The 27,924-nt window shown below is 44.2% G+C and overlaps 1 protein-coding gene across 1 annotated transcript in view; it reads left to right on the plus strand.

The window, feature by feature from the left end:
- Positions 1 to 27,924, plus strand: part of PIK3AP1 (phosphoinositide-3-kinase adaptor protein 1) — a 109,250-nt gene that overhangs the window by 46,379 nt on the left and 34,947 nt on the right. The window contains exons 3-8 of the mRNA XM_061194821.1: positions 4,100 to 4,236; positions 6,621 to 6,765; positions 8,861 to 9,003; positions 9,132 to 9,264; positions 11,500 to 11,696; positions 14,348 to 14,537. Of these exons, the coding sequence (XP_061050804.1) occupies positions 4,100 to 4,236; positions 6,621 to 6,765; positions 8,861 to 9,003; positions 9,132 to 9,264; positions 11,500 to 11,696; positions 14,348 to 14,537 (945 nt within the window). The remainder of the gene's footprint in view (positions 1 to 4,099; positions 4,237 to 6,620; positions 6,766 to 8,860; positions 9,004 to 9,131; positions 9,265 to 11,499; positions 11,697 to 14,347; positions 14,538 to 27,924) is intronic.

Here is a 27,924-nt window from a genome sequence, read left to right on the forward strand (position 1 = left end):
ATCTACTTATTGGGCTTTGGATATTTTTAAAGAGATTTCTATGACCTCTTCATATATTAAGGAGATCAGCCCCTTGGCATATTTATGTCAAATTTTTTAACCAATTTGTGGTTTGCCATTGAATTTTTTGGTAACAGTTTTATTGAGATATAATTCACATAACAAACAATTTACCCATTTAAAGTATACAATTCAATGATGTTTTTGTATATTCACAGACTTGTGCAACTATCACTACAGTCAATTCTAGAATATTTTCATCACCTCAAAAGGAAACCTCACACCCTTTAGCTATCATCTCCCAACCTCCCCCAGCTTCCCAAGAACCCCAGCCCTAGGCAATAACTAATCTACTTTCTGTTTCTATAGATATGCCTATTCCAGACATATCGTATATTTGGAATCATATAATATGTGGTCTTTTGTGGCTGGTTTCTTTCACTCAGCATAATGTTTTTAACGTTCATCTGTTGTAGCATATATTGGTATTTTATTCCTTTTTATGGCTGAATAATTTGTCAATCCATTCATCAAAGAATGGACAATTGGGTTGTTTCCACCTGTGGCTATTGTGACTAATGCTGCCAAAGCATTACAATTTAGTTTTTAGGTTTTTATAAATTTGTTTACTAAAATTTTAAATTCATGTCACAACTCTATTGCTTTTTAGATTGTATTTCTTCAGTTGTTTTTAAGGTAAACAAATCTTTTCCCAAAACAATGATAAAATTTTCAACCATATTTTTATCTTAATTTTTAAAATTTGTTTTCATTGTTCATTTCAATCTATAATCCATCTAAATTTTATTTTGGAGTGTATAAGAATTAGGAAGATTCTAAACAGTCTCTCTGTCCCTCCATGCCTACCCCAAATAGCTAAATTTTTTCAGTACCATCTGCTGAGTCATCCTCACCAACCATTTTCTTTATTCTGTACTGATTTTTAGTGCTTTCTTTACCACATATTAAGTATTTATGAGAATGAAACTTGATTTTGGGGTTGTCTATTGTATTTAATTGCTCGGTTTAATTTTTTTTATAAATTTAATATAAAATAAGACTATCCTTTATTGTTTTTTAAACTTTAGTAGGAGACACAAAACCTATATAAATGGAATTTTCCTAGATAGGAAAATTAAATGTTGTAAAGAAAAACATCATGGCAACTACAATTTAAAATTCAATGCAGCAATGGGTGTGTGACCTGTACTTTACATTTTATTTGAAAAGTGAGAAAAATTTTCTGTGTGATTATTGTTTTAGTCAGATTTTCTACTTATTTTGAGACAATTTTGGTAATTTATATTTTTCTATAAAAATTGTATTGAAATTAAAAGAAAACTCTTAGCAATGAGTTTTCACATCAGTATATTTCTAAAATTCCTCTCCATATCTGTTGTTATCATCTCTTTCTTATTTGGCTTATTTTTATTTCTCTGTTCTTTTCTTGATTATATTTACTAGAGGTTTGACTCTTTGGCCAGCCAACTAATTGGGTCAGTAATTTGGGAGAAATGAAGAGATTTTCTTTTTTTAAATTAATTAATTAATTCATTTATGGCTGCATTGCGTTGCTGCGCACGGGCTTTCTCTAGTTGTGGCGAGCGGGGGCTACTGTTCGTTGTGGTGCACGGGCTTCTCATTGTGGTGGCTTCTCTTGTTGCGAAGCATGGGCTCTAGGCGCATGGGCTTCAGTAGTTGTGGTATGCGGGCTCAGTAGTTGTGGCATGCGGGCTCAGTAGTTGTGGCTTGTGGGCTCTAGAGTGCAGGCTCAGTAGTTGTGGCGCACGGGCTTAGTTGTTCTGTGGCATGTGGGATCTTCCTGGACCAGGGCTTGAACCCGTGTCCCCTGCATTGGTAGGCAGATTCTTAACCACTGCGCCACCAGGGAAGTCCCTGAAGAAATTTCTTTTTTGAAGCAATAGACTGTACTGTGGGTCTATCCCAATGATACCTGTACAGTAAATTATAATAGGTTGGTACCCACCACGCTAGCCACACAGGATAGTGTCTAAACAATTCTAGAACGATAAGTAGTTCCAGGGAGCTTCTTGCAGCTTTAAGAAACTGACTGAATGTTTTAAGTCAATGGGGTTAATTTCTCATCCAGGAAGAACCTCATAACTGAAAAAATGGCATGTTCAGGCATCAAATAATACAAAATTAAAGCTTGATGTGGTGGTATATAATTATTAAGAAGAAGAATATCAATTATCCCTAATTTTTTGGCTCTTTCTTTCACAGATTCCCATGGTGGGTGGGAGTTGCTTGGATGGCATGTACAGCTCTGTCCATGGAGGTGGTCCCTGGCCATTTTAGTAGTAACCAGTCAAGGAGAAAAGGAGGTGGGGACGGGCAGATCCAATGGAGAAAATGGCAGCCTTCGGTTAATTTGGCTTGGACAGCAGAGAGGTGGGAAGACTACTGCACGTAGCCTTTGCAGGGGGGTAATTAGCACTGAGTAAGTGGGGAGTCAGTAGGACTGAAAGGAAAGGAAAGACAGAGGAGATTGATGGTTCTGATGCCTAGTGATAAACAGTTCCTCCTTGAAACTCCCAGGGTTCTTTGCCCGCTCTCTTAGCACTAAGATCTGCCTGGATTCCTGCTGTGTGAACAAGGTCAGAGACCAAGCTGCACTCAGCCCGGCCTTCTGTAATAGTGCGTCTTGGCAGAAATCACAGAGAGGGGACAAGCAGCAGGAGTATGTGCCTCACTGCCCATCACACTTTGGGGCCTTGTGTAGACATCTGTCAGCACACATGTCAGGCTGTAGGACAAGACCCCTGTCCAAGGCTGTGGGGCTTTTAAATTGCGTATCTGGGAAGCCTCAGCCCCTCCCCCGGCCTGAGAAGGTCCCCGGAGGCCCTTGCCTCACAGTTATAGCCCTAGGACACGGTGGTTCTTGGTTCCCCATCCCTGCTCTGCCACCTCAGCCTTCATGGCTGTGGGAGCACAGCCCTCCCCTGGCATGACCTGGGATCTAGAGTGCAAGCTTGTGTTACAGCTTTCTGTGGGGACCTATCAGTGGCCTGGTCTGCCACCCCAGCTTTCTCCCAGGAAGGATTGCACTCCTGGGAGTGCAAGGAATCAGCCAAGTTAACCCCTACCTCTCACCAGCCCTTTTAGATTGCGGGCTATCTGAAGGTAGGATGGATGTCTGGTTCACCTTCATGTCCTCGCAGTACCTAGTATGTTTGTCTGGCTCTGTCAGTGGTTTAGGAATGGAGAAGAGCAAGCCCAACGAAGGGACTAGATGAACCTTCCCTCTCCTTGTAGCCATTCTTAACCATTTTGTTCCTCTTTGAGGAACACACACACACACACACACACACACACACATGCACACACACACACAATCTTGCACACAGGTACCCTATCAATCAATGAGCCCTGGTTAAGAGCCCCCGCCCTAGAACTCTGGTAGGTTCCACTTACCCCCTTCTCAGCATTATCTCATTCTGTGCCACACCCTATCTGCACACCCCTGCTCGCCTTCACTGAATCTGTGCACGCTCTAATCTTCCCACAGCAGAGGTGTTGGCTGTGGTACTGATTTGGAACCCGGTTATACTCTAAGATTTGTTGAAAGTGATTGCTTTTTACCCTTGCTCCAGAGGGAGAACGTTAGCTAGCCATGACCCTGAGGAATAATCGCTTCCTGGAAAGCGCAGGTTTTACTTGATGTTCAAAAGATGACCTTTAAGTGGACAGTCCGTTCTTGACCCCCCCTGAGGAAAAGGGGCCTCTTTCCTCACAATCACTGAAGCCAGCCCTGCAAGAAGTCCAGAGGTAAAGCTTCCAGAAGTCTATTGTTTGCGACTAGACCTGTCAGCCTCAGACAGCAGCCTGCCTCAAATTTTTTGGCTTTTCTCCACACCATCGTCCTCTTGCTTTCACCCTACCCTCATGGCCTCCATGGTGGTTGACTTTTCCCCATGAGGTCCTCTTTCATGATTTCCTGAGTCACTACCTTCAGCCTGTATTTGTTTGACGGTCGGAGCCATTTCCTATTTGGTAACTTTTGGGGTTTTACTGGGGGTGGAACATGCCCAGCACTGCTTCCTTCTCTTTCCATTCAGCCGTGTTCTCTGTGCCATAGATTCTGGCTGCGACTCAGTCACTGACACTGAGACCGAGGACGAGAAGATCCTTCCCTACTCGGAGCAGCAGAGCCTGCCACCGAAGACTTCACCTGGGAACCTGATGGTGGTGCAGCCGGACCGCATCCGCTGTGGGGTAGGAACTGCTGGGGCTGGTGGGTGGATGTTGGAGCATGGGCTTTGGGGCTTTTCAGTGGAAGTTTGTTGTAGTAAAGGGAGCGGGGTTCTCCTGTTGCACCTTACTGTAATCCCAGCCTTCCCGTGGGGTTTCCCTGTGCACTAGCTACCCTGGGACCCCCAGTGCCTGGGCCCTGGGCACACCTCACTCCTTTAAGTCAAAGGGAGACGAGCCCAGGAATGTATGTGTCATCAATCTAAGACATTAAGTTCATGATCAAAAACTTAGAACATGTTGAAGACCAGCAGACATGAACATTACAAAACACTTATATGCCAACCCTGGAGTTAGAGGCCTGGGTCTGTTCCTTCCAGCCTAGCGCTGGGCATTTTGAGAGCTTGTTTCTCCATCAACTGGCCCCCTTTACGGCCCAAATGAGTGCCTTGAAGCTCGATGGCTGAAACTTGCTGCCCAGCATTGCTTGCGAAAGGGAGAAAATTAATGCCTGAGCATGTGACTAACGTTTTCAGGGGTAGGACCTATGTTAAGAGGTGACCTGAATGTGGTGGCCAACTGATGGGCCACTGTCATTTGAATCCTACCATAGTATTGATAGTTTTTCATTATCTGTCTTTTCTGATGAGAAATGTGTGATATTGGTTCAGAGCAGTGAAACACTTTTTTGTGGGTAGGAGCCCTGTGCTAAGTTTGCCACTGTGGGCTCCTGTAGGCAAGAGGGCATGATGGCCATGGAAATGGGAAGTCCTAGCTTCCCTGCACTTGTGAGTGGTTTTCTGCGCAGCCTGAGGCCACGACGCATTGGGCAAGGACTCCCTCCATGAGGGCTGCAAACTGCTGCCTCGGGCTGGATTGAACTCATAGACATGTTTGGTTCCAGCTGCACAGTGTTTTAAAGAGTTAGGCATGAAAACCTGTTTCCAGCCTCCTTTGAATCAGAATCTGGTAATACCAGGCCTGAGATGAGCAGCTGGGCCAAGTGACCCTTTAGATGGGGCTGTGCATCCCCAGGTCGCTGGTTCTCATCACTCCCCTTTCTTTGTACCCACTTCACTCCTTTTCCTTACTGTCCAGGCCTTTGTAGTGGGCATTTCAGTTTCTAGTCCTCTCGTACTCCTTCCTGCCTGCCCCACGCCCCTTTCGTCCTGAGATCACGCTGGTGGGTGCCTGTGGGGAGGGGGTTTAGAACTAAAGGCTGATGCCCCTCCCATGCCGCCTGGTTTTCCAGGCTTTGGCTCCTTCTTCTGTGCTGGTTGCCGCTGACCCAGGATTCTCACTGTTGCCTGCTCCAGGTCCCTGGCTCCTGGGGCGGCTGGGCTGGGGTTGCGTCATGACTGTCAACAGGAGAGACACACTCATCTTCTCTGGCTCCCCATGCTCCCTGGGAGAAGGGGCAGGTGGGAGAGGGCCGGACCTGCAGTGGGAGTCAGGTCAACCACAAACACACGCACATTCACCCTAAGCAGTCTCCGTGAGCCGGGACCACATCCCCCTCCCACCTGTTCTGGAATCGTGGCCCTTGTCACGATGGCCTACTATAAGGGCTTGAGAGCAGAATCTTACAATGAACATTTGGGGATTAGCTATGGCCAGAAATTTCTCCTTTTCCCCTGCTTTTTGGAGGGCCTGTTCTTTCTAGTTCAATGTCTTAAGAGCTTAACCGCGTAGCCAGCCCAGTAAAACAGATAATTCCATTTAGCAGGTTTGGCAGGAGGTCTCAAAGCAATGTAAAATAGCTACTTAGGTTGCTCAGTGCCTTGGGAAAATTAATCCTCCAGTAAGTTATTTTTGTCCATCTAAGAACAGCATAAATTGCAGAACCCAAGAGGGCTTCTCTAAATCAGTACCTCTCACTCTGTAAGGTGCATGAGTCACCCAGGGGTCTTGGTAAACTGCAGACTCTGGTGTGGTCGGTCCAGGCAGGCTTGAGATTCTGCATTTCTAACAAGCTTTTCGCTTTGAGTAGCAAGGCTGATCTAGAATAGTGCTTCTCAAACTATCTGTGGTGAAGAACTTTAAAAAATTTTTGTTGTTTTAAATTTCCAATTCTGCCATGGACCAATACTTTTATAATATACAACAAAAAAGAAATGCTATAAAAATTAAATACAAGCCCCAGGTTTTAAAATTATTATTAGGTTTGACAGACATAAAATTACTCTATCAAATTGCTATTAAGGTTTATAAATGTTCACTCTTGGTTTTTGTGACTTGTCTTGTTGGGACCCATGGCAAGCAGTCACTGCCCGCCACTGGACTGCAGACCCCACCCTGCTCTGGAACAGCCTCACTAGGTAGAGCTGGGGCTGCAGAAGCTGGGGAGGCCCTCTGGCTCAGCACCCTAACGGGAGGGAGAAGGGACAATTACTGGTTTCCTGTTCCAGGCAGAAACCACTGTCTACGTCATTGTGAGATGTAAGCTGGATGAGAGGGTGACAACAGAAGCCGAATTTTCTCCTGAGGATTCTCCCTCGATAAGGGTGGAAGCCAAGCTGGAGAATGAGTACACCGTTTCCATGAAAGCTCCCAGTAAGTAGCCCCCATTTACCTCCAGAAATTAGGCATCATGTGACGAGACCCCCTCTTACTTTCTTTTACTTGCCGACAACTGTCTTCATCAGCCACTGAGAAAAGTGACAGCCAAGATTTGGATTTGGTTGCCATGTTCTATTTAAAAGAAAAGGAAGTTATATAAACATGCACGTGTGATTGGGGCGGGGGGAGATGGATATACTAAAATGTTTATAAAGTTCATATATTAACATTTTTTGAAATTAGAGAAAAATAGGAAAAGTAGGGAAAAAAGTCATCTGACACCCTACCACTCAGTCTTTTTTGCCTTTTTTCATAATTTTTATAAACATAGTTGTTCTAATAGTATCTATTACCTTATATTCCGTTTTTCTTTATGTAATCTTAATTTATTCTCTCTTCATCCCTTTACCCCTGTACTATTATAGGGAGTTTGTAACTTTCCATTTTATAACATATTTTTTCTATTACAAAAGTAATGTGTGCTCAATACAGCAAACTTGGAGAATACAGTAACCATAAATGAAAGTAGATAGAAAATTACCCATATGCCCACCCTGCCAAGGAAATCACTGGTTTCTGTATCTTCCCACATCTGTGTACATAGCTTTATGTCTTGTAGCCAACTTTCGTTACCTGGAAATACACTATGAATATTTTCCCATGTTAATAAATACTCTTTTACAAAATGATGCTTAATGGTTGCAAGGTAATCCATTGTATAGATGTACCATAATTTATAAAACCAGTCCCTTGTGTTGGATCTATATCTTAAAACCATAATGTTTAAAGCTGTATAATACTCAGTTGAATAGAAGTATCATCTTTTAATTTTTCATTTCCTCATTGTTGCATATTTATGTAAGTTCTGATTTCTTATTGTCTTATTTATTTATTTATTTAGTTTTTTTTTTAACATCTTTATTGGAGTATAATTGCTTTACAATGGTGTGTTAGTTTCTGCTGTATAGCAAAGTGAATCAGCTATATGTATACATATATCCCCACATCCCCTCCCTCTTACGTCTCCCTCCCACCCTCCCTATCCCACCCCTCTAGGTGGTCACAAAGCACCGAGCTGATCTCCCTGTGCTATGCGGCTGCTTCCCACTAGCTATCTGTTTTACATTTGGTAGTGTATATATGTCAGTGCCACTCTCTCACTTCGTCCCAGCTTACCCTTCCCCTGCCCCGTGTCCTCAAGTCCATTCTCTATATCTGGTTTTATTGTCTTATTGTTTTAAATGATGATATATTGAGTATCTTTATGCAGGCAGGGTTTTTTTCTTTTGTGTTTAGGATTATGTCCTTGAGATGGAATCCCTGAAACAATGGGCATTTTTAAGGGTCCTGGAAGATAGTGCTTAATTGCTTTATGAAATATTACTATTCTCGTTTATTTGCTATACTGTCACCAATGCTAGGCATTATCACTTTGAATATTTTTGCTAATTTGATATGTTTCTAAAAAGTAGTCCATTGTTTTAATTTGCATTCCTTTGATTTCTAGTGAGGTTAAATATTTTTCCATGTTCTCTACTTGTTGCATTTCCTCTTTTGTGAATCGAATCTTTGTGGTTGGTGTATTTTTAATTTTTTCTTTCCCCCTCAAAACCCCTTCCTGTGGTGTAGAAGAGAGAGAGCACCCAAGGAGAGCACATAGTAATGACAGCAGCAGAGCAAGTGAATCAATTCTACTTGCCCAATGGGGCGGAAGCTCGGAGTCCCACCGCCAGGTCCCACCTCTGGCGACCACTGGCCTTTGTATAAAGTGCTTTAAATACAACTCTTCTTCCTGTCTGTTGTGACACTGGGCCTACAGTAATGAGCAAAACAGATGAAAATCTTCCGAAAGTTAAATTGCAGACCCAGTGAGGATAATTCCTCTGACTCAGAGCCCTCCCGTGTGTTAGTGTGCCCACCGCTACTTCTCCTGTTTCCCTCACTTCCCAATCCTGCAGCTCACCTCCAAGGTCTTTCTTCCAGTCCCCAATTAATTTCTTCACCATTTAAGTAATCCATGAACGCTTTTCCCCATACTCTTGTACTACAAAAAAAAGAGCAGTTTTATAGTATCTTTTCTTCTGTTCAGACCTTTCATCTGGGAATGTTTCTCTGAAGATATATTCTGGGGATTTAGTGGTGTGCGAAACCATTATCAGCTATTATACTGACATGGAGGAAATTGGGAATTTATTGTCCAATGCTGCAAATCCTGTGGAGTTCATGTGTCAGGTAAGGATGGTGAAAGGACACTGGAGTTTTCTGGACCTGTAGTTTCTGCTCATGGTTCACCAGTCTCAAATCTGCTGGATGGGAGATAGCTGGATTTAAAATCTGACCATCTTCACTTTTGTATTTAGGCCTTTAAAATTGTGCCCTACAACACAGAGACCCTTGATAAACTGCTAACAGAGTCCCTGAAGAACAACATCCCTGCAAGTGGGCTGCACCTCTTTGGAATCAACCAGCTGGAAGAGGAAGATATGATGACAAGTAAGTCAACAGTCAAACCTCAGGAAACCAGCAGTGGGTTGATTCCAGTTTGTCGGTTTCAGTGTGCAGTCAGCCCGTGCTCGTGTTTCCTGCTGGCTCCTGCTCTACAGCTCATCCTCTGAGAAGCAGTCATTCTTCTCTGGCTAGCCCGGGATTCCTCCAAATTGTAAATCTGAATATGTCATCCCCTTACTAAAAACCCTTTGTGTTTCCCACTTGTCTTCTAGATAAAGTCCAAACTCCTCAACCTTTATACAAGGCCTTCCCAAGGGGCTCCTGCTGCATTTCTGCTCTCACCTCTCTCTACTCTCTCCCTTGGCTTCTCTGCTCTGCTCTGTGGAAGGTATGAACTTCTTTTACCTAATGAAAATCCCGCCCTGCCTCTTGCCACCTCGACCCATGGGAACACAGTTTCTTCCTCCCCTCCTCCTGCAGCACTTCCTCAGGTAGGTTCCATCTACGTGCTGCAGCTCCCCTAGCATGTTGGGTTCTTGTACTCTTCAGCTGTGTCTGTCTTTTTTGCTAGTCTGTCAGCTGGATGACGACAGGGACAGTGCCTGGTGGCTCACTGTAGGCTCAATACAAATATTTGTTTGATGAGGGAGGAGCAGTCTCATGGGCACATGTGACATGCCGGGAGCTGGGAGAAACACTTGCATGGTAATGGTGCCTGGCGTGCTGGACAGGATGCCTGGTATGGTTCTTTTGTAGACACCACTCTTCCTTCACATCTCAGCTGCACTACACAAATGGGACCCAAGCCCCTGGTTACCCAGTGCCTGCGTTCCATCCTTCCACAGCCTCCGAGAACCATAAGGATGAGGTTATATTACCGTCATGTCCTTCTCCTGGGCGCATTCTCTTGTTGCCTCTCTCCATTTTCCTACTGTGGAATGTTCTTACGTCACTTCCAACAGGTGTTAATATTCTCTATTCTTGAACTTGAGGCTCAGGAGGGAGTATTTCATAGTTTGACAATCATGGGGGATCCTGGGGACATTTTCAGACCTTCGTTCCAAGGATCATATCCTGGTGAATAGGAAGCTGGGTTTGTCTTATTAAAAAAAATACATATGTATGTGTGTGTATACATATATATATGCACATAAAAAATATATGTATATATACATCTATCTATCACTCTTGGGTTTAGGAATCAACTTTTATGAAAATTTTAAAAAAAGGTTTGTCCCCCAACTCCACAACACAAACATGTCTATTTCCTTGGTTGAGTTTAACTTGCTGTATCCAGATATTAGTAGGTGGAGGGTGTCATGGGGATCCAATGATTCTAAGGAGTACTTTGTTTCCCACAATTCAGAGGGTTAATGGGCATCCTGGGGTTCCCACGCATTAATACCATTATTCAAAACCTGTCCTTAACAAAGAGCTCATTGAAAACCATCTTGTTAATCCTTCCAGGTCCCTTTGAGATAGTCTGGAAATATTTTCTAGTTCAAAACTAAGGGCCACAGAAAGGCTAAGTAACCGCCCCAGGATTACTTGGCATACTTTATGAAATTGGGTGTCAGAGCTAAGAAGATGGATTTTTTTTTTTTTTTTTTTTTTGGCTGCGCCACATGGCTTACGGGATCTTAGTTCCCCAACCAGGGATAAAACCCGTGCCCACGGCAGTGAAAACGCTGAGTTCTAACCACTGGACCGCCAGGGAAGTCCCAGGATTTCTTTCTTTTAATCAGCATAAAGCAATTGTTTTAAAGTGCTCTGAAATTTTAAGAGACGGTCAAAACATGACCCCTGTTGTACTTTGTGGCTGCTGTTTAAGCCCTTAGAACATCAGCACATTTTGAACTAGTATTATTTCTCAGGATTCCCCAATCCTTTTAAAGAAAGAAGGTAGGATATTAATGATTAGATTTGCTAATTAATTGACATATCATTTCTTCTGTCATCTTCAGTGGTGCCACAGAGGAAGCTGTTAGATGTTAGGTCAATCAACCAAGAAGTAATGATTGAGCACCTGCTGGATGCCATACTAGGCTTCTAGCTTCATCTCCATGAGCAAGGTGCCCCATGCCTTCCTTTTTTTTTTTTTTTAATCTTTTGGCCGTGCTGTGCGGCAAGTGGGATCTTAGTTCCCTGACCAGGGATCGAACCTGCGACCCCTGCAGTGGAAGTGCAGAGTCTTAACCACTGGACCTCCAGGGAAGTCCCCCCACCACCCCATGCCTTCCTTTTTATCTGACCATTAAGTTTTCCTTGACAATTTTTCAGATCAGAGGGATGAAGAGCTGCCCACTTTGTTGCACTTTGCTGCCAAGTATGGACTGAAGAATCTCACTGCCTTGTTGCTCACCTGCCCAGGAGCCCTACAGGCCTACAGTGTGGCCAACAAGCACGGCCACTACCCCAACACCATTGCCGAGAAGCACGGCTTCCGGGACCTGCGGCAGTTCATCGACGAATATGTGGTAAGGTCAAGGCAGGAGAGGCTCTGGGATTGGAAATGCACCATGTGGTGCCTTTTCACTGAAGACCTGGGTGGATTTCATCTCTAGCAGGTCCTCACGTGCCTCTTCTGGCAGGGCCAGTATGCGTGGGCTTAAGAGATGAGTTCTGGAGTCACATGGACCTGGATCCAAATTCCTCACCAATACTTGTCAGCCATGTGCCTTTGGGCAAATCATGTGTCTGTCCTCTGTCTCTCTCAGTTTCCTGATAAGCGGGAGAAAGTTTATAATAATTCTACCCTTAGGGTTGTTTTGAGAATAAGAAGAAATAATATGTGTAAAGCACTGAGATCCACCCTCGAAGAATTTACAGAGCACTGATAGAGTGAATCTGCTGAAGGTAGATGCTGAGCCCTCTTTCTCAGTCACCTCCCCACCCACCTCCAAGGTACTTGGCAGGATGCTCCCAGCTCCCTCGCCCACCGTCAGGCCCAGGTGAACTGTTAGGCTTGGTTCCTTCCTTAGCAGAGACCACAGTAAAGCTCTGCACCTGAGGCTTCAGGGAGGCCAACCGTGAGGCCCCACCTTCTGCTGACAGCCTCTCTCTCTTTCTGAGCCCCTGCCCGTCTTAAGGTTTATCTGCTCCCCTGGTTTTGGACCCACAGATCCTCCTTGATCACCGACTTCTGGGTCTTTCTTTAAGTGTAAGCTCATCCCATGCCTAGGCCTTGTTCCATGCCCCAATATTGCTTGCATTGCTTTGGAGGCAGCTGCCCTTCCTGTCTCGACCCTTTTCTGGTTTTCCTCCATTTTCACAATTCACAGCAGTGACGCGGGAATAGCTCATCCTCTCACATGGGGCTGTGGCCTCAAAAGGAACAATAAACGCTACCTCCAGACAGGAGTGAGCCTGACACCTCCCCAGAAACTTAGCTTTCTGCTCTGTGCTTGACAATCTACAAGGCAACGACTCACTGAGACATACAGAGGAGGCCTCCCAAAATTTGGAGGGTGATTAAATGTATTGAATAAACAGAATAGCATGAGTGCCTGTTTGGGGCATTATTGACATAAATGAGGCTAAAAGGTACTTACAGTCCAGGAGTATTTACTTCACTTTACTTTGGAGTCACAAATGTATAAAATGCAGTGTTTCATTTCCCTGCCAATAGTTTTTATTAAGAACATACTGTATTCATATTAATCACTACTATCTATTGAATTTAGTTGATTGGCAAATGCATTGTCTCCTTTAATCCTCACCCCAGTCCTTTGAGGTTGACAGTATTGTTCTCTCTCTTCAACAAAGGAGGAAAAGGGCCTAGAAAGGCCGAGTCATTGTGCCAAGGGTCCCGCGCTAGTCAGGGTGGAGGTAGGATTTGAACCTAGCTGATGCTAAAGCTGGGGAGCATTATCCTACTTTCTGTCACAGGGATGCGGAAAGATGCACTTCCAGTTTGCACTGAAGTTAATCTGGTTCACATTTGTCATATCATCTTTGTTTTCTAACTACAATCACTTCAACCGATGCATCTCCAGCATTGCCCCCAAAAGGTTGCTCCTCCGTGTTGTTCATGACCTCTAAGAACCATCCCATTTCCTCTTTCCACCATATCAGAACCAAATGCCAGACCTTGAGTCTCCAACACTCCACAGCTGTCACCTGGTCCACTCCTTGGGGCTCGTCAGGAAACCAACACAGAGTGTCAGATAGCAGGTTAGCTCTCTTGGGGTAGTGATGATGAAAATGAGGATTTTTGTGGGTTGATGCTGAAATAAGGATTGTGAAACACCAAAGTTTCTTACAAGGAAAAGTTGTGCAGGGGTTTCAGAGAAGCCACCTCTCTGGCTTCACAACCACCTGGAGGCAGAATGACAAAGGGGGCCTCTCTGACTCCAGGGCATTTCACCCAAGACCATCTCTCCTCTTGGGCACAGGATGTAAAACTGAGGCGGGCACTTTGGAGCAGTGTGCTGTCAGGCACTTTGAAGCAGCCTAATGGAAGGAACAGGTGGAAGGAACAGGAAGGGACTAGTGGACCAAGTCCCCAAGGGACTTCTGACTACACACAAGCGCAAGAGCACCTTGGCTGCAGCCCTGTTTAGCCCATTTGAATTTCCATTTGGCTAATCAGCAAGGGTTATACCTTTGTGTGCCATTTGTTCCCATTTGAGGAACCACTAGGGTATAGTAGAAAGGTCAGAAGCCAGGATTGCAGACCCATGAATAAGGCACTAGATTTTTCTGAGCTTTGGTTTTCTCATCTTTTGACCAGGGAACAGGAGACACTCTCAAGCAGTGGTGGAAAGGATGCCATGAGATAATGTATAGGCACATCCATAGCACCGTCCCTGACACGTAATAGGTACCCACGAGAAAGTTTTAAATTTGTATCCTCTGGGCACTGGACATTTAACGGGTGTCTCCTCTGTTCTTAGTGTTGGAGGAAGATACAAAGATTAAAACAAAGAACATAAAACAAAGAAAAAGACTAGGAGCCTGGCCTCAAGGGGCTTTCAGTGTGGTGGGAAATACAGACATGCACACATAGTTGCAACCCTGATGCGTGTGAGGCTTTTACTTTGCTGTCACAAGCCCACTCGAGGGCCTGACTCTACCCAGAGAGCCCGGCTGTGTCAGTGCGCCTGTGGGATCCCACCTTCTCTTTCAGGAAACTGTGGACATGCTGAAGAGTCACATTAAAGAGGAACTGATGCAAGGGGAGGAGGCTGACTCTGTGTATGAGTCCATGGCCCACCTTTCCACAGACCTGCTCATGAAGTGCTCCCTCAACCCCGGCTGTGACGAGGACCTGTATGAGTCCATGGTGGCCTTTGTCCCAGCTGCCACCGAGGACCTCTGTAAGTAGCACAGCGCAGTTCTGCTTCCAGCTTTCTGCTGAGAAATGCGTTTCTTCCTTCTTCTGTGTGTGGGGAAATTCCCTTGCTTACCCCTGCCCCACTCCGGAGTGATGAAGATCCCATTTTACACAAAGTTAGACAGGTCATCATGTGCTGTGACAAGCAGAATCATTCTCCAAACTTCCTCTGCTATGACTGCTGTGTGACTGGAAAGTTTAAGCAAGGGCCTGGAAGTCAGAGTCGATGAAGGCGTTGCCTTGTGATCCAGAAGCGAAATCAGTGGCTTTTGACTCCGTCAGTTCCAACGGGCCCTTTTTATAGCAAACATTTTGTAATGCCCCCGCTACTACCCTGACATGAGATACATATAATATAACCTACCTACATATGAAATTTTTAGAAATCAAATATATGTCCCAATTGAAATATAGAAGAGAACTCATAGGAGAGGAAATGCTCAGATGTGCCTCCATACAAGGACATAGTGCATTAGTCAGTTGCAGTCACCTACACTCAGAATCACTGCCAATGTCACAGCCTCAAGTGCTGACCGACATGTTTATTGTATCAGTGACTTGGATACCGCCAGCAGCGCTGGCATCAATGCCTGGATTTTCCTAAATGGTGAATGATTCCTCACATTCTCTTCTCCATTTTCATAGTAATTGAATTCCTGGAAAATTTGGTGTATATCAAAACCATGCAAAAATACAAGTTGTATTTTATAAATGAAGCAGTTTAGCTTCTAGGCTCAGAAAATTATAAGCAGGGTTTTCTTGATAACCTGATTTTACTGGATTAACATATAATAAACTTATTTCCAAAATATCATATCTCCAGGATATGAATTTTTTGTAAATTGCTTAACAAATTTTGCCCAATTTTTTTAATCTTAATTCTTTTTAATAGCAAAAATAATACATTCTTCCAAAAATTGGAAACAAAAAAGAAATGTATAACTGAGTTATTAAAAGTTCATGACTCCACTCAACCAACCGATATAGCACTTGTAATAGTTTGGTGGGGATTTTTGCCCATATTTTTCCTTATACCTGCTGATATTAAATTTAAAAATATACACATATACATATACATATAAACAGATATGTACAAATATACACATATGTATAAATATGTATCATAAGCAGTTATTTTTTTAACCCATATGTGTATCTAGTGAAATATTTAAAAGTCATGAGGGACACAAAACAAGGCTGCCCGCCACACTGAAGTTTGTCTAGCATCTTTCTCCCTTCTGCTAAATGCCAATGGTGTCCCTGCATCATGGTGACAACCCAAAATACCCTCATAGATTTTCCAAACACCCTCTAGAGGGCAGTGCCACTCCCCTTGAGAACTTGTCTAAATAAACATTGGCTTTTTTTTTTTAATTTTTATTTTATTTAATTAATTAATTTATTTATTTAAACATCTTTATTGGAGTATAATTGCTTTACAATGGTGTGTTAGTTTCTGCTTTATAACAAAGTGAATCAGTTAAACATTGGCTTTTGATGCACATATCAGGGTTGAAGCAGGAGGACCACACAACCGGCCCTCGAAGGGCCTTCTTCATATGTTACCACCATTTGCTACGAGATGCTAAGAGCTCTGAAACACTGCCTACAACTTCTCCCTCCTTCCCTCTGGTCTAATTAATAGATTCAAGAAAGACAAGACAAATACCTATCAACGCATCCATCAGCTTTATTGATAGAGGAATTTCTGGAATGGGCTAGATTGAGTATTGCCAATTTTCAGCCTGAGGAGAAGACCACGGGGACCTGCGCCCACAAGGAGTTGGGCCTGATTTTCCCATCCATGAACGGAAAAGCAGGCATTAAGAGGGTGCTTTGGAGCAGGAAATGTGGGCGGGTCAGGGGGCCAGAGGTGAACCCTGACACCAGCAGAGCCTTTGACACTGCAACCCTAACACCTGGAAGATGTGGTCCAGTGGTTGTTAGGTGCTTGCTAGTCAGATTGGCTGCTCCTCTGGGGGAGAAGAAAGAGGGAAAGAGCGGTAGAAGCTCTCTCCCAGCACCTAACTGGAAGGACTTGAAGTACTTGTGGGAGCTCTTCCCGAATGAGCCATGACCCAGCAGGAAGGTGAGGAGAGAAGGCGTCATCCTCACCATCCACACCCTCTACCTCACTGAATCCTCAAAGCAACCATACAGGGGTGCTTTTATTAATCCGCGCTTTACAAATGAGGAAACTGAGGCACAGAGAGGTTAAGCAACTCCGCCAAAGTCTCACAGCTAATAAGTGATAGAGTCCAGGTTTGAACCCAGGTCTCTCTGTCTTTAGGACCATATTCCTTATTCTGTGCCAGAAGTTTCCATCTAACACCACAAATTTTAGTCGTGGTTTCTTTTAGAAAAACCATCTAGCGGCTCCAGCCGTGCTTCCTCTTTTTGAGGCCCAGATGTTAGCTCACAAAACAGCCTCTGGCGCCCCCTACCCTTGCACATCCATCCATCTCTCCATGTACCCAACAGGCGTTCTGGAGCATCTGTGTTTCTGCCACTTGCCGCTCCCGCTCCTGGTTTTTGGTGAGACAACGGGATGGAGGGAAGACACAGTCCTTTTCAGTCTGGAACAGAGACTCATTCACAAAAGAACATTTGGAGAAAAGCTGGTACCCCTCTGGGAAGCCAGAGACCATGCATCATCATTTCTGCCCTGTGTCCCTACGGTGGGGCAGTTGAACAGTTGAAGGATCCCGTACTTTACTGGCAGTTGGTTTAGTGTTGACAGAGAGCCTTAACACCTGTTATCCCTCTGGGTGCTCCAACACAGGAAACCCCCCACCACAGCAGTGCAAAGCGGCAGGGAATGCTAACAGCAGCCATCCCACTACTCCTGTCTGCTGGGCCTCTCGCAGCGGGAGCGCTGAGCCTCTTCAGCACTTCCCAAGGCGGTGGAGTGCTATGGAGCTTGCCTGGTTTGCGGCCAGTTGGCATCTTGTAAAGTTCCAGGGGGTGGGGATGGGGGAAATTCTGGTTGCCGTGGAGCTAGAAGGAGGCCACCAACAGGCAGGCTGTAGAATTCCGCTGTTTGGGGAATGGGCAGAGGAAACCCACCACAGTTTTCACTTGCCAGATCATATAAACTCTGAATTTTCTGAATCTAGATATGATTTGTGTTTCTGTCTCTGTGGTTTAATCTTGAGAATGACCACTTACCTACTGGCCCAGAAGCAGCAGCAACTTGTACCTGGGGAGGAACCATTCATCTTACTACCAGTGACTCTCTAGGGGAGAAGGCAGTTTAGGTCATAAATAAGTAGGACAGACTGATAAATCTAAGATGCATATTTGTAACACCAGCCCGCACAGTCATCTTCTGGCCCTTTCAAGTCAACACACTGCTTTCATCTCTGTGATCTCATCTGAGCGTCCTGGGGCTTGGTGGATAAAGTTATCTTCATTTTATAGAGGAGACCGCTAAGGCTCCAAGATTTAGTAACTTACTTAAGTCTAATCGAGGGAGAACTAGGTCAGGAATCTGGGTCTGCATATTCCCAGGGGTCAAGTCTGTCAGCTGCCCACTGAGCGAGAGGACCCTCCTGGCCTGCCCTTCTTCTAGGGCCAGAACTTGCCAGCCCTGGGACGGATACTTACAGGGGAGCTATTTCCTAAATCTAAATAGCGGAGGTTATCAGTGCCCCACCTTTGTTACCATTCAACCCTAGAGGCTGAAAATAGGAAGGAAACTAGGCTGTGTTTATTCACTAGCTGACTCACTCGCTCACTCATTCATTCATTCACTCACAGGACAAACATTATGGAGTGCAGGCTCTATGCCATCTCCTTACCACTGCTTTGGAGGTCATCTGATTGTGTTGGGACAAATCTGCCTCTTTCTGACTTGAGTTTTGGAAAGGGGATAGTAGTAATGAGGTCCCCAAAGGGAATCCAAACAACCACTAAGTAGGAAGATTGTCAGGGAAACTCCCAGTGTTGAATGAAGGGGCTGGGCAGCGATGTTGGGTTCTGATCCTGAGATCTTATGATCCTTCCCCTGAACTTGCGTGCGTGGGTGCGTGTGCACACGCGCGCGCGCACACACACACACAGGCACACACACACTCCTCATACTGTCTTTAGTTTAGATATGCTGCCACCAGGTGGTAACTACGTCTTTGTTATCAGACTTTCAACCTTGCTCCCAATTCTCTTGAGAATTTTGTGTTCAAATGCCCACAGATTTAAACCATCATTTTCCACACCGCACTATATAAGAAATAAATGTTCTTAGGGTAAGCTTCTGCAAACACTAACTAAAAATCACAGCACACCTCTCTTTAGGTGTCTTCACTATCTCCTGATTTTTTTCTCATTTACTTTGTTTGCTTCTATCCCTGCCTTCAGAGAATGATACGGTGGTCCTGGTGGTCCTTTGACTTAGGTAATACGTTTTGTGTGGAAAGCCTCACCCAGTGACTGGGCACTTTGATGAGGCTCTGGGTACTAAGGCCTCGGGAGCCATTTCTGGGAGGCCCTTGTCCAGCTGTTTCAAAGGTAATCCGCTTGTGGATTTAGTGCTGCTTGACAATCTCAGAGGTCTGTCTTTCTGCATCAGGAGAGAGGAGTAAAAGGAGAAAGAGGCGATGTCTCGCTACTAGAAACTAAACTCACACGTGTCACTCTAATCCATCCCAGAGGGCTGTTCTGCTTCTTGTGCCTCTTGCGTTGAACGTTTCTTTTGCGCCCCTGCTCCCTCCACCTGGGTCTGTGGCTCAAGTTTGTGTGCAGTGGAGAGCCAACTTAGCCCCAGCTAACTTGCTGACTTCCCTTAGCAACTTCCTTGGTAACTGCCGTCTTTGTAACAGATCATCTCCAGCAGTGTTTTCTTTACTGGAGCTCTCTGGTTACAGTCTCTGTGAGCGGGGTCCCCTCTGAGCTGGGGGCATAGCTGGGCCCAGTGAACAGCCTCATAGCCCAGCCATGTAAGGTCTGAGCCCACCTGAAGGACCATTTGTAAGTAAAATTAAGTTACTGGAACATGCTGCCTTCCCCATCTGCACACTTTTCTCTCAAGAGTCTTCCTTCCTGCAGCCGCGGAGTCTGCCATCCTCCTGCTATTCATCTTGGGAAGACCCTCGCTAGTAGAGCCAAGAAGTGCCTTAGAGGCCGTGGGGCTGGGTGCAAGGCATGAGGTCTTACCAGCAAGGAACTCCCTCTGAGGCAGGGTTGGCTGTTCCTGTCTTGTCTGGGGCTGAAACTGACCTGGTGAAGCAGAGGGATCCTCAAGGCACTTCCTGACTTCTGTAGCTTTTCCCTCCTCTAGGTATACAAGAACTGTGTTGTGGAGCTAGGCACTTAGTGAAAGCATGCTGGATTGAATGTTTTTAAATTAATAAGATAAAATCCTCACCATCAGCAGCGACCTTGCTCCCCTCTGCACCTGCACAGCTGTGGGTCACACCTTCCTCGGGGCACGTCATACAGATCAGTTTGCACTCTGGTTATGTACATGCTTCTCTGCTTACCTGCTCCTACTTCAGTTAGGAAGCATGTATCATCCACAGGCTGTACACAACAGGTACTCAATTATTTCTTGAATTTGAGAGTTACCAGAAAATAAGAAGGCATCCTAGATGTTGTGGTGTGGAATTGTTTGTTGACGTTCCAATGCAAGGACTTCACTTCCCGGATAGGTGGTAGTGAGATATCTGTTAGATGTCCCCGAAGGTGGGACATCTTTGGACGCTCCCAGCTGCCTTTTCTTTCTTGTCTCCATACATTTGCTTGTGCTGTTCCTGCTGCCTGAATTGCCCTTCTCTTTTCTCAGCTTGGGAAATGCCCAGATTCCTTAACAAAGCCCAAAGATCTCCATATCCATGTATTCATTTGCTTATTACTCATTAGTTTGTCCATTCTCACATTCATTCATTCAACAACATTTATCGACCCCCTTGAGTGTTTAAGTCACTGTGCCAGGTGATGAGGAGTCAGTAAATAAGCTGGCATGATCCCTGCCTTCCAGAGCTTCCCTTCTAGCAGGAGAGTTGGATATTAAACAAAGGTACTGCATAACTGAATATATAACTACAAACTGTGACAGTACGATTGAGGAAAAAGACACGGTGCCCTCAAGAGGGCAGCTAGTAGAGAATGGATTGGGGGAGGGGTGCCTGTGACTTAGCAAGTCATAGTACCCACTACACCCCATCAGGAACTCGTCCCGTGGACTCATTCCTGCAGGACAGAGGGCCTGTGTGCTTACCAGGGGCACCGCACTAAGGTACTTGTTGTCTGCTAAGAAATCCGCAGAACTTAGCATGCTGCTTCTCCTAACCCTTTCATGCTTAGCTTCTTTTTCAATGTCATTCACTCCTTAGCACCTCTAATTTCAGACTGCCATTTCTCCTCTCTCTGTCTCTGTTTCTCTGTCTCTGTTTCTGTCTCTGTCTCTCCCCTCTCCCAACTCCCTCTTTCTTTGTGTCTCATTGTCTCATTGTCTCTCTCCCTTTCTCTCCCTCTCCTTCCCCCCCAACCTCTGCATGTGTGTGACTATCACTTTCTCTCTATCCCTGTCTCTGCCTCTCTGTCTCTGTCTATCTCTCTCCTTCCCCTCACTTCTCCATGAGGGTATGGGAAGGTTGGACTTTCTTATTGACATGGTCAATCACAGCAGTCCATTCCACCTGCGTGCAAATGGAACCAGTCGGGTTTCAGGTTTTCTTCAAATGTTTTACCATGCTGATCCTTGTTCTAAGCCTCTTTTCTGGCCACAAAAGCACTTGCTGAAAAAAAATTCTTTTGGCCTGCTTTCAGGGTTTGAGAGCCTTTCCAGAAGAATAGTCTCTCAGTATCTGACATTTTACTGTATTACATACTCAGATTAGGTTTTCTGTTAAATTAACAACACATAATCTGGATGGAGTTTCCGCTGCAGCCGAGTGATCTAGATTTATGTCCCAAGAGGAGTATCACATGAGCTTCTTTGAAAATTCGTTATTGCTCTTGACTCATTCCTTAATTGCTTGCCTGCCTGTCTTCTCTTCATCTGTTCAAGCTTCTTTCTTCCCAGGAATGGTTTCTTTGGGATTGACTCCCTTGAAAAAGTACAGTGTAACACTGCAGCTGGCTTTTCCCAGAAGGAGACTGTGGCCCCAGAGCTTCCTTGTCATTGTTTTGGGTTTTTCTCCCAATGAAATGAAAGAACTTTGCACTTTTTCCTTAGACCAGCAGGTTTCAGCACATTTCAGTTTATTTTTACCTAAGTGGTGAAGGTTAAACGCTTAGAATCTGAAGTACAAACCCTGAGCATCCAGGGACGCAGGGATCTGTTGCTGTGCTTTCCTTTTCAAAATGTCCTTTGTCTGGAAATGGACTCCCTTCACCTCCAGAATTTTCTATTTCAGTCGCTCATGTGTTACTGTGTGCCTGAGTTGTATGTACACATGGGTCGTCAAATTTACAGTTTGAGGGTTTTATCTCTCATTAACTCCAAACCACCAGGTACTTTTTCTTTTCTCTTCTTTATTATTACAAAAGTAGTATCTGCTACTACTAGGACTTACTGCCTAATATAGCTATGGCAAATAGTGTTTTAAAAGTAATTTCATGTGCCAGTGTCAGTTAGCTGGTGTTGAGTGCCTGGGGAGCTGTGTTGAGAAGGATTCTGAGGCCACAAAGAGTGCTATGATTGAATAGGGATGTTTGCCTTGAGTACACAATAGGGACATGGAGGCCAATGTGTGTATCCACTGTTCCTGGTCTAATTCAAAGATACTTACGTTGAACTCAGTATAAAAATAATCATTTTATTTAAAATATAAATGGAAAGAAAAGTATTTTTCTTCATTTAAGGCAGTGCACCTCCAGAGACTCAATAGAGGCCTGTGCCCACATCAGGCCAGGGCTACTGAGTCCATATGTGGACATGACATGATGGACTTGCTTGAGTGCACCCTGGTCCCTGTGCCCACTCCCCTCGCCAGTCCCACATGGGAAGGAAGTTCACGACAGGTTGACTGTGCTCACATTTGGTCTTACCTGTGGTAGGCAGAATAATGCCCCTGAACCTATGAATATGCTAGATTACATAGCAAAGGGGAATGAAAGTTGCAGATGGAATTAAGGTTGCTAATCAGCTGGCCTTAAAATAATGGGAATATCCTGGATTATCAGGGTGGGCACAGTATAATCACAAGGGTCCTTAAAAGTAGAAGAAAGATGGGAATTTCCTGGCGATCCACTGGTTAGGACTCAGCACTTTCACTGCAGTGGCCTGGGTTCAATCCCTGGCCCTGGTCGTGGCCAAAAAAAAAACATAAAAGAAGGAATCAGGTTAGACCAGAGATGGCACCATGAGAAGGACTCAATTCAGCTGAGCTTTCTGCCCAACATTACTGGCTTTGAAGATGGAAGAAGAAGGCCTCGTGCCAAGGAGTGCAGGGCCTCTAGAAGCTGGAAAGGGCAAGAAGACCGAACCTTCCCTAGATCTCCCAGAAAGGAATGCAGTCCTGCCAAAGCCTTGATTTAGCCCAGTGAGACCCATTTCAGACCTCTGAACTACAGAACTGGATGTTGTTTTAAGTCACTAAGTTTGTGGTAATTTGTTACAGCAACAATAGAAAGCTAATAAACTGTCTAGGTTGCCTCAATATAATGATAACCATTAATATTTAGTGCCTAGTACTGTTGCTAAACATTTTATAAGCATCGTCTCAATTGGTTCATACAGTCTTCCTTTGAGGTAGGTACTGTTATCCATACCCACTTTACAGATGGAGATATGAAAGCTTAGTGATGTCAAGTAACTTGTCCAAGGACACAGAGCTACTAAGAATCAGAGCCAGGGCTTGAACCCAGGTCTCCAGGTTATCAAAGTCCACGCTGGTGATCACCACTTCTGATTGTGATCTTGACCTGCTTTAATAATAAAGATAATGGTAATAATAGTAATAATAGCAGCTAACAGTCATTTAGCATTTCCTGTGTGCTAGGCACTGTGCTTCTCACTTAATACTCATGACAAACCTATGAGATACGTACTATTATTATCACCATTTTACAGACATTATCGGCCGGTGTCCTGGACCTCTATTGCTTGCCTGGCCTTGACTGCTGCCTTTCTCTGAATTATGTTTGTCGCCCGAATACAGACCATTCACTTGGCTCCAGCCCTTGTCAGGGCCTTTACGGCTGACTTCCAGGCCTTCTCATGTGTCTGCAGACCATCCTCCTCCTCCCTGTGTCCCTGCCTCCATCATGCTCTTCCAGCCAAGCCTCAGATCCTCTGGCTTTAGGCTCTGACCTTAAGATCAGCCTCTACCTGTGATCCTGGCAGTATGGGGTGGGGCCAGAAGGGATTGTAGAGCTGCTAAAATTTCCCCTTGGTGCTCATTGCTGAGCCCTCTAATAAAAAATGTGATAAGCCTCAGGAAAGCGCAAGGTAATGGGCATGGGACCTCCAAGTCAGGTCTGGACTGCAGCGGCAGAGCCTTGGCCAAGGAGGAAAGAAGCCTCCAGCTCTGTCCAGCCTGGACTTGGTGTTCAGGAGCCATGATCAAGACAATGCCTGGCAAGCCTTGTTTGTGAGTCAGGTTTCCACACATAATTCCATGGTGAAGAATTATCATCTGTTATCTTACGATGCCCCCATGCTTTAAGTATATTCAATATAAAAATATTGATTGGGTATAATTCTTTACTAGGAAAGGTAATTTGAAAATATGTGTGGATATTCAGATGTTAGAATTAACCCATAAGCATTTATTACTCTGAAGGAGGAGACTTGACTTCAAACAAATAAAATTACTATTAAAAAGTATAAATTGAGTCCTCTTTTTAAAATTGTTCTCTACTTAGGACATTAGCGTGGGTGTAGAATTTAATAATAATGATAACAGTAATAATAGCAGCTAACGTTCATTTAGCACTTCCTGTGTGCTAAGCACTGTGCTGCTCATTTAATACTCATGACAAACCTATGATATATGTACTATTATTATCACCATTTTACAGACAGGAAAACAGAACCTGAGAGGATGTAAACAACTTGGCCCAAGATAATTGTGGGCAAAGAGTTAATGTAACAGCTCTCATTTCCCTTTCTGCCAGAGAATTTGACCTTTGTTGACTTCCACTCTGTTACCCTGGTAACCTGATAAGAGCCATATGTCAATTATGTCTCTAGGCAACATTGCCTATGATAAGAATGACCCCTAATTGGTGGTAAATTGCATCTGGAACTGGGAGGAGTTGTATGTAAACTATAAATACCTGAAAGGACACCATACTTCGGGCTTCCCTGAGGGCAATATCTCTGGATGCCTCTTATGGGGACCCTGGAAGCTAATGCCTCAGAAGTTGCTAATAAACTCCGGAGTTGAGAAATGCTGCTCCTTTGAGACACCATGGCAGCTTCTCCACCTGCCTGATTATGGATCTTGTCTCCTTGCTTGAGAGTTGCTGGACTGGTGTAAAGACTGCCCTAGATGAGGAAGGCCGCTTGGCACTGTCCTGCTGGTCTGTATCCTCCATCCTTCTGAGTAGACTGGCACCAGCATGGCCCACGGTCATCTTGTGAGTCCAAATGATCAGCTGGATCCAAAAAGTTGGATCTAAAAGTCAGTTGGACAGGTGGGTGTTGTAGTCCTACAGTCAGAAGTGGAAGAGTCAAAATTAGAACCTATGCATTCTGACCATAGTGCCCAAACCTCTCACCATCCTTCTAGGGTGCCTCAAGGAGGAGAAATAATTCTACTAATGTCTCAGGACTGATCTTTAGCAGATCCTAGTTTTTCTCCTTCCAAAATCATGCTCTTAACCACCAGTGAAGGCGTGACCGTAGAGTAAAAAGATCTGTTTGTCACAGGTGGCTCATTTAGCCCTGCCTTGTTCATCGTACCCAGAGGTGCATGGCTCACAGGAGTCCCTGGAAGGTGACTTGATAGTGTAGGTGGACAGGAAAGGGTCAGCGTAGGTCATTCCCGGGGCTTATGCTTCTTTAGTTTTGCTGTTGCATTTCTTCCTCTCCTTTTCTCATCTCTTTCCCTCCTACCTGTTCTTCTTCTTTAAAAAAAAAAACTTTTTATTTTGAAATACTTTTAGATTTAGAGAAAAGTTGCAAAAATGCTACCCTTCCTGTATACCTTTCACCCAGATTTCCCTAGTATTAACATCTTAACATAACCAGAGTACAGTTACTAAAGCCGAGAAATTAACATTGGTGCAATTCCACTAACTAACCTCCAGACCTTGTTCAAAATTTCACTGGTTTTCCCCCTGATGTTCTTTTTCTGTTCGTAGGTAGGACTAGATGCTGATCCTAGATAGGATCCTGCAGTGCATGCTGTTATTCTCCTTAGTCTCCTCCAATGGGTAACAGTTCCTCAGTCTTTCCTCATCTTGACACTTTGGAAGAACACCAATCAGTTATTTTGTAACATGCCCTTTAGTTTGGGTTTGTCAGATGCTTTCTGTGATTGGACTGAGGTTATAAATTTGGGGCAAGAATGCCATAGCAATGACGTTGCATCCTCCTCAGTGCATTGTAGCAAAGGATCGTGATATTGACATGTCATTACTGGTGCTCATTCTTTTGTCTCTCTTTTCTTTTTAAAATTCTTTCTTTAACCCACATAAAATTCAGCACATTATGATAGGGTCATAGTACCAGGGACAGAAGCCCGCATCCTTATTATAGAAGCGTGCCAGGTCCAGCCAGGGCTGCTCTTGCTGTTTCCATTTTTCTTCTACGTTTTGTTTTTCCAACACTCTTTGTAGCTCCTTCAATTTTGCAGCTACATCTCAGATGTGGAAATCAGTTGTCTCAAACTGAACTTTGTTAGTGAAATAGCTAGGCCGTGTGTGTCTCTTTTACCACTGTCAGTGGGGGTGGCCGATTGTGTGTGTGAGGTTTGCGCTCTGGTGTTGCCAGCCTGGGAGATCTGTTTATTGGTGATTGAAACTGTCCTGATGCTGCTTTGCCCTCACCAGGTTCTTAGAGATGCTGGAGCCTGAGGGGGCTGTGGTTTCCTGGAGGATGCAGCACTGGGCATGACAGAGCCCAACGATAGGCCCACAAAACTTCTCCCTCCCCTCATCTCTAGGGGTGTCTGATGCAAGCAAGTCTTTCCTTCAGGGTCTTTTCCTCTGTGTTTTATTGTTGTGTGAATGAAGAGTCTCAAAAGTTGGCTGGGTCAGGGTCAGGCAGCTAAGGGGTGAGGGATTGTAGGGGTAGGAGTCAGGAGGGTAGAGGAGGGTCCTGCTCCCAGCAAGGCACACCTGTAGGATGTCTTTCTTCCCAATTTTCTAACTCCGTGAGAAACATGTTCCATGAAACCACAATTAAGCAATTTAAATAGAAATCTCAAATAAGTGACATTTTTCTGGTCTTGAATTTTTAAGGAATGAATTGTGAGTTCTTAGAAATTTTTTTAAAATATTTATTTATTTATTTATTTTGGCTGTGCCGGGTCTTAGTTGCAGCATGTGGGATCTTTAGTTGCAGCATGTGGACTTCTTAGTTGCGGCATGCATGTGGGATCTAGTTCCCTGACCAGGGATCGAACCTGGGCCCTCTGCATTGGGAGCTCAGAGTCTTACCACTGGACCACCAGGGGAGTCCCAGAAATTTATTTTTAAAATTAAAACACTTCTAGGTATGTTTCAGGATCAGTACAGTCACCCTAATCTCTCTACAGTTTACTTTATAGAATTCAGTGTTGACAAGAGAAGTTCACTGAATTAACAGTTTACTCATTTGGAATCACAGGGCTTTGGACCAGAGGGTATCAAGGTACATTATATTAAATGTAATGTCTCCACTGCACGTATTTCAAGAAACATTAAACTGAAAAGGTAGAAAAAGGGAATTGGTTTATCTTCCCTTTTTTTGGATAATATTTAAGGTAACAAAAACATGATCAGAGCTCTGCATTTCTTTCCTTTATTTTTTCAATAGGATAAAAAAACTAGAATATAAAAAGATGAACAGTGAAAAAAACCTTTCTCCAGTCCTTGTCTGTCACCTTTCTAGTTCCCAGGAAACCATTGATCTTAATTTCTTATATCTCCTTCCAGAGTTTCTTTTTTGCATATACAAGAAAATACAAAAATAGAATCTTATTTTCCCCTTTTGGGGGCAAAAGGTAGCATATTAATTTTCAAAAATGTTGTATTTCTTGAAGATTCTGATTCATCAAGAATATGTATTTTTTTTTCTTTTGTCTCAGATCTTTTTTTAAAAAATTACGTATTATAGCCCCCTATGAACCCCCTCTGGAACCTGATTGTCCTCCCTCCCTCCCAGAGGTAACCACTACCATGAACTCAACATTTATCCTTTCCAGCATTTCAGCATGTTTTCATATGTTTACTAGATATTTATGAATTCATAAACTACATGTAGTATCATTTTATAGGCC

The sequence above is a fragment of the Eubalaena glacialis genome, chromosome 1 (assembly GCF_028564815.1).
Source record: "Eubalaena glacialis isolate mEubGla1 chromosome 1, mEubGla1.1.hap2.+ XY, whole genome shotgun sequence".
Classification (NCBI taxonomy): Eukaryota; Metazoa; Chordata; class Mammalia; order Artiodactyla; family Balaenidae; genus Eubalaena; species Eubalaena glacialis.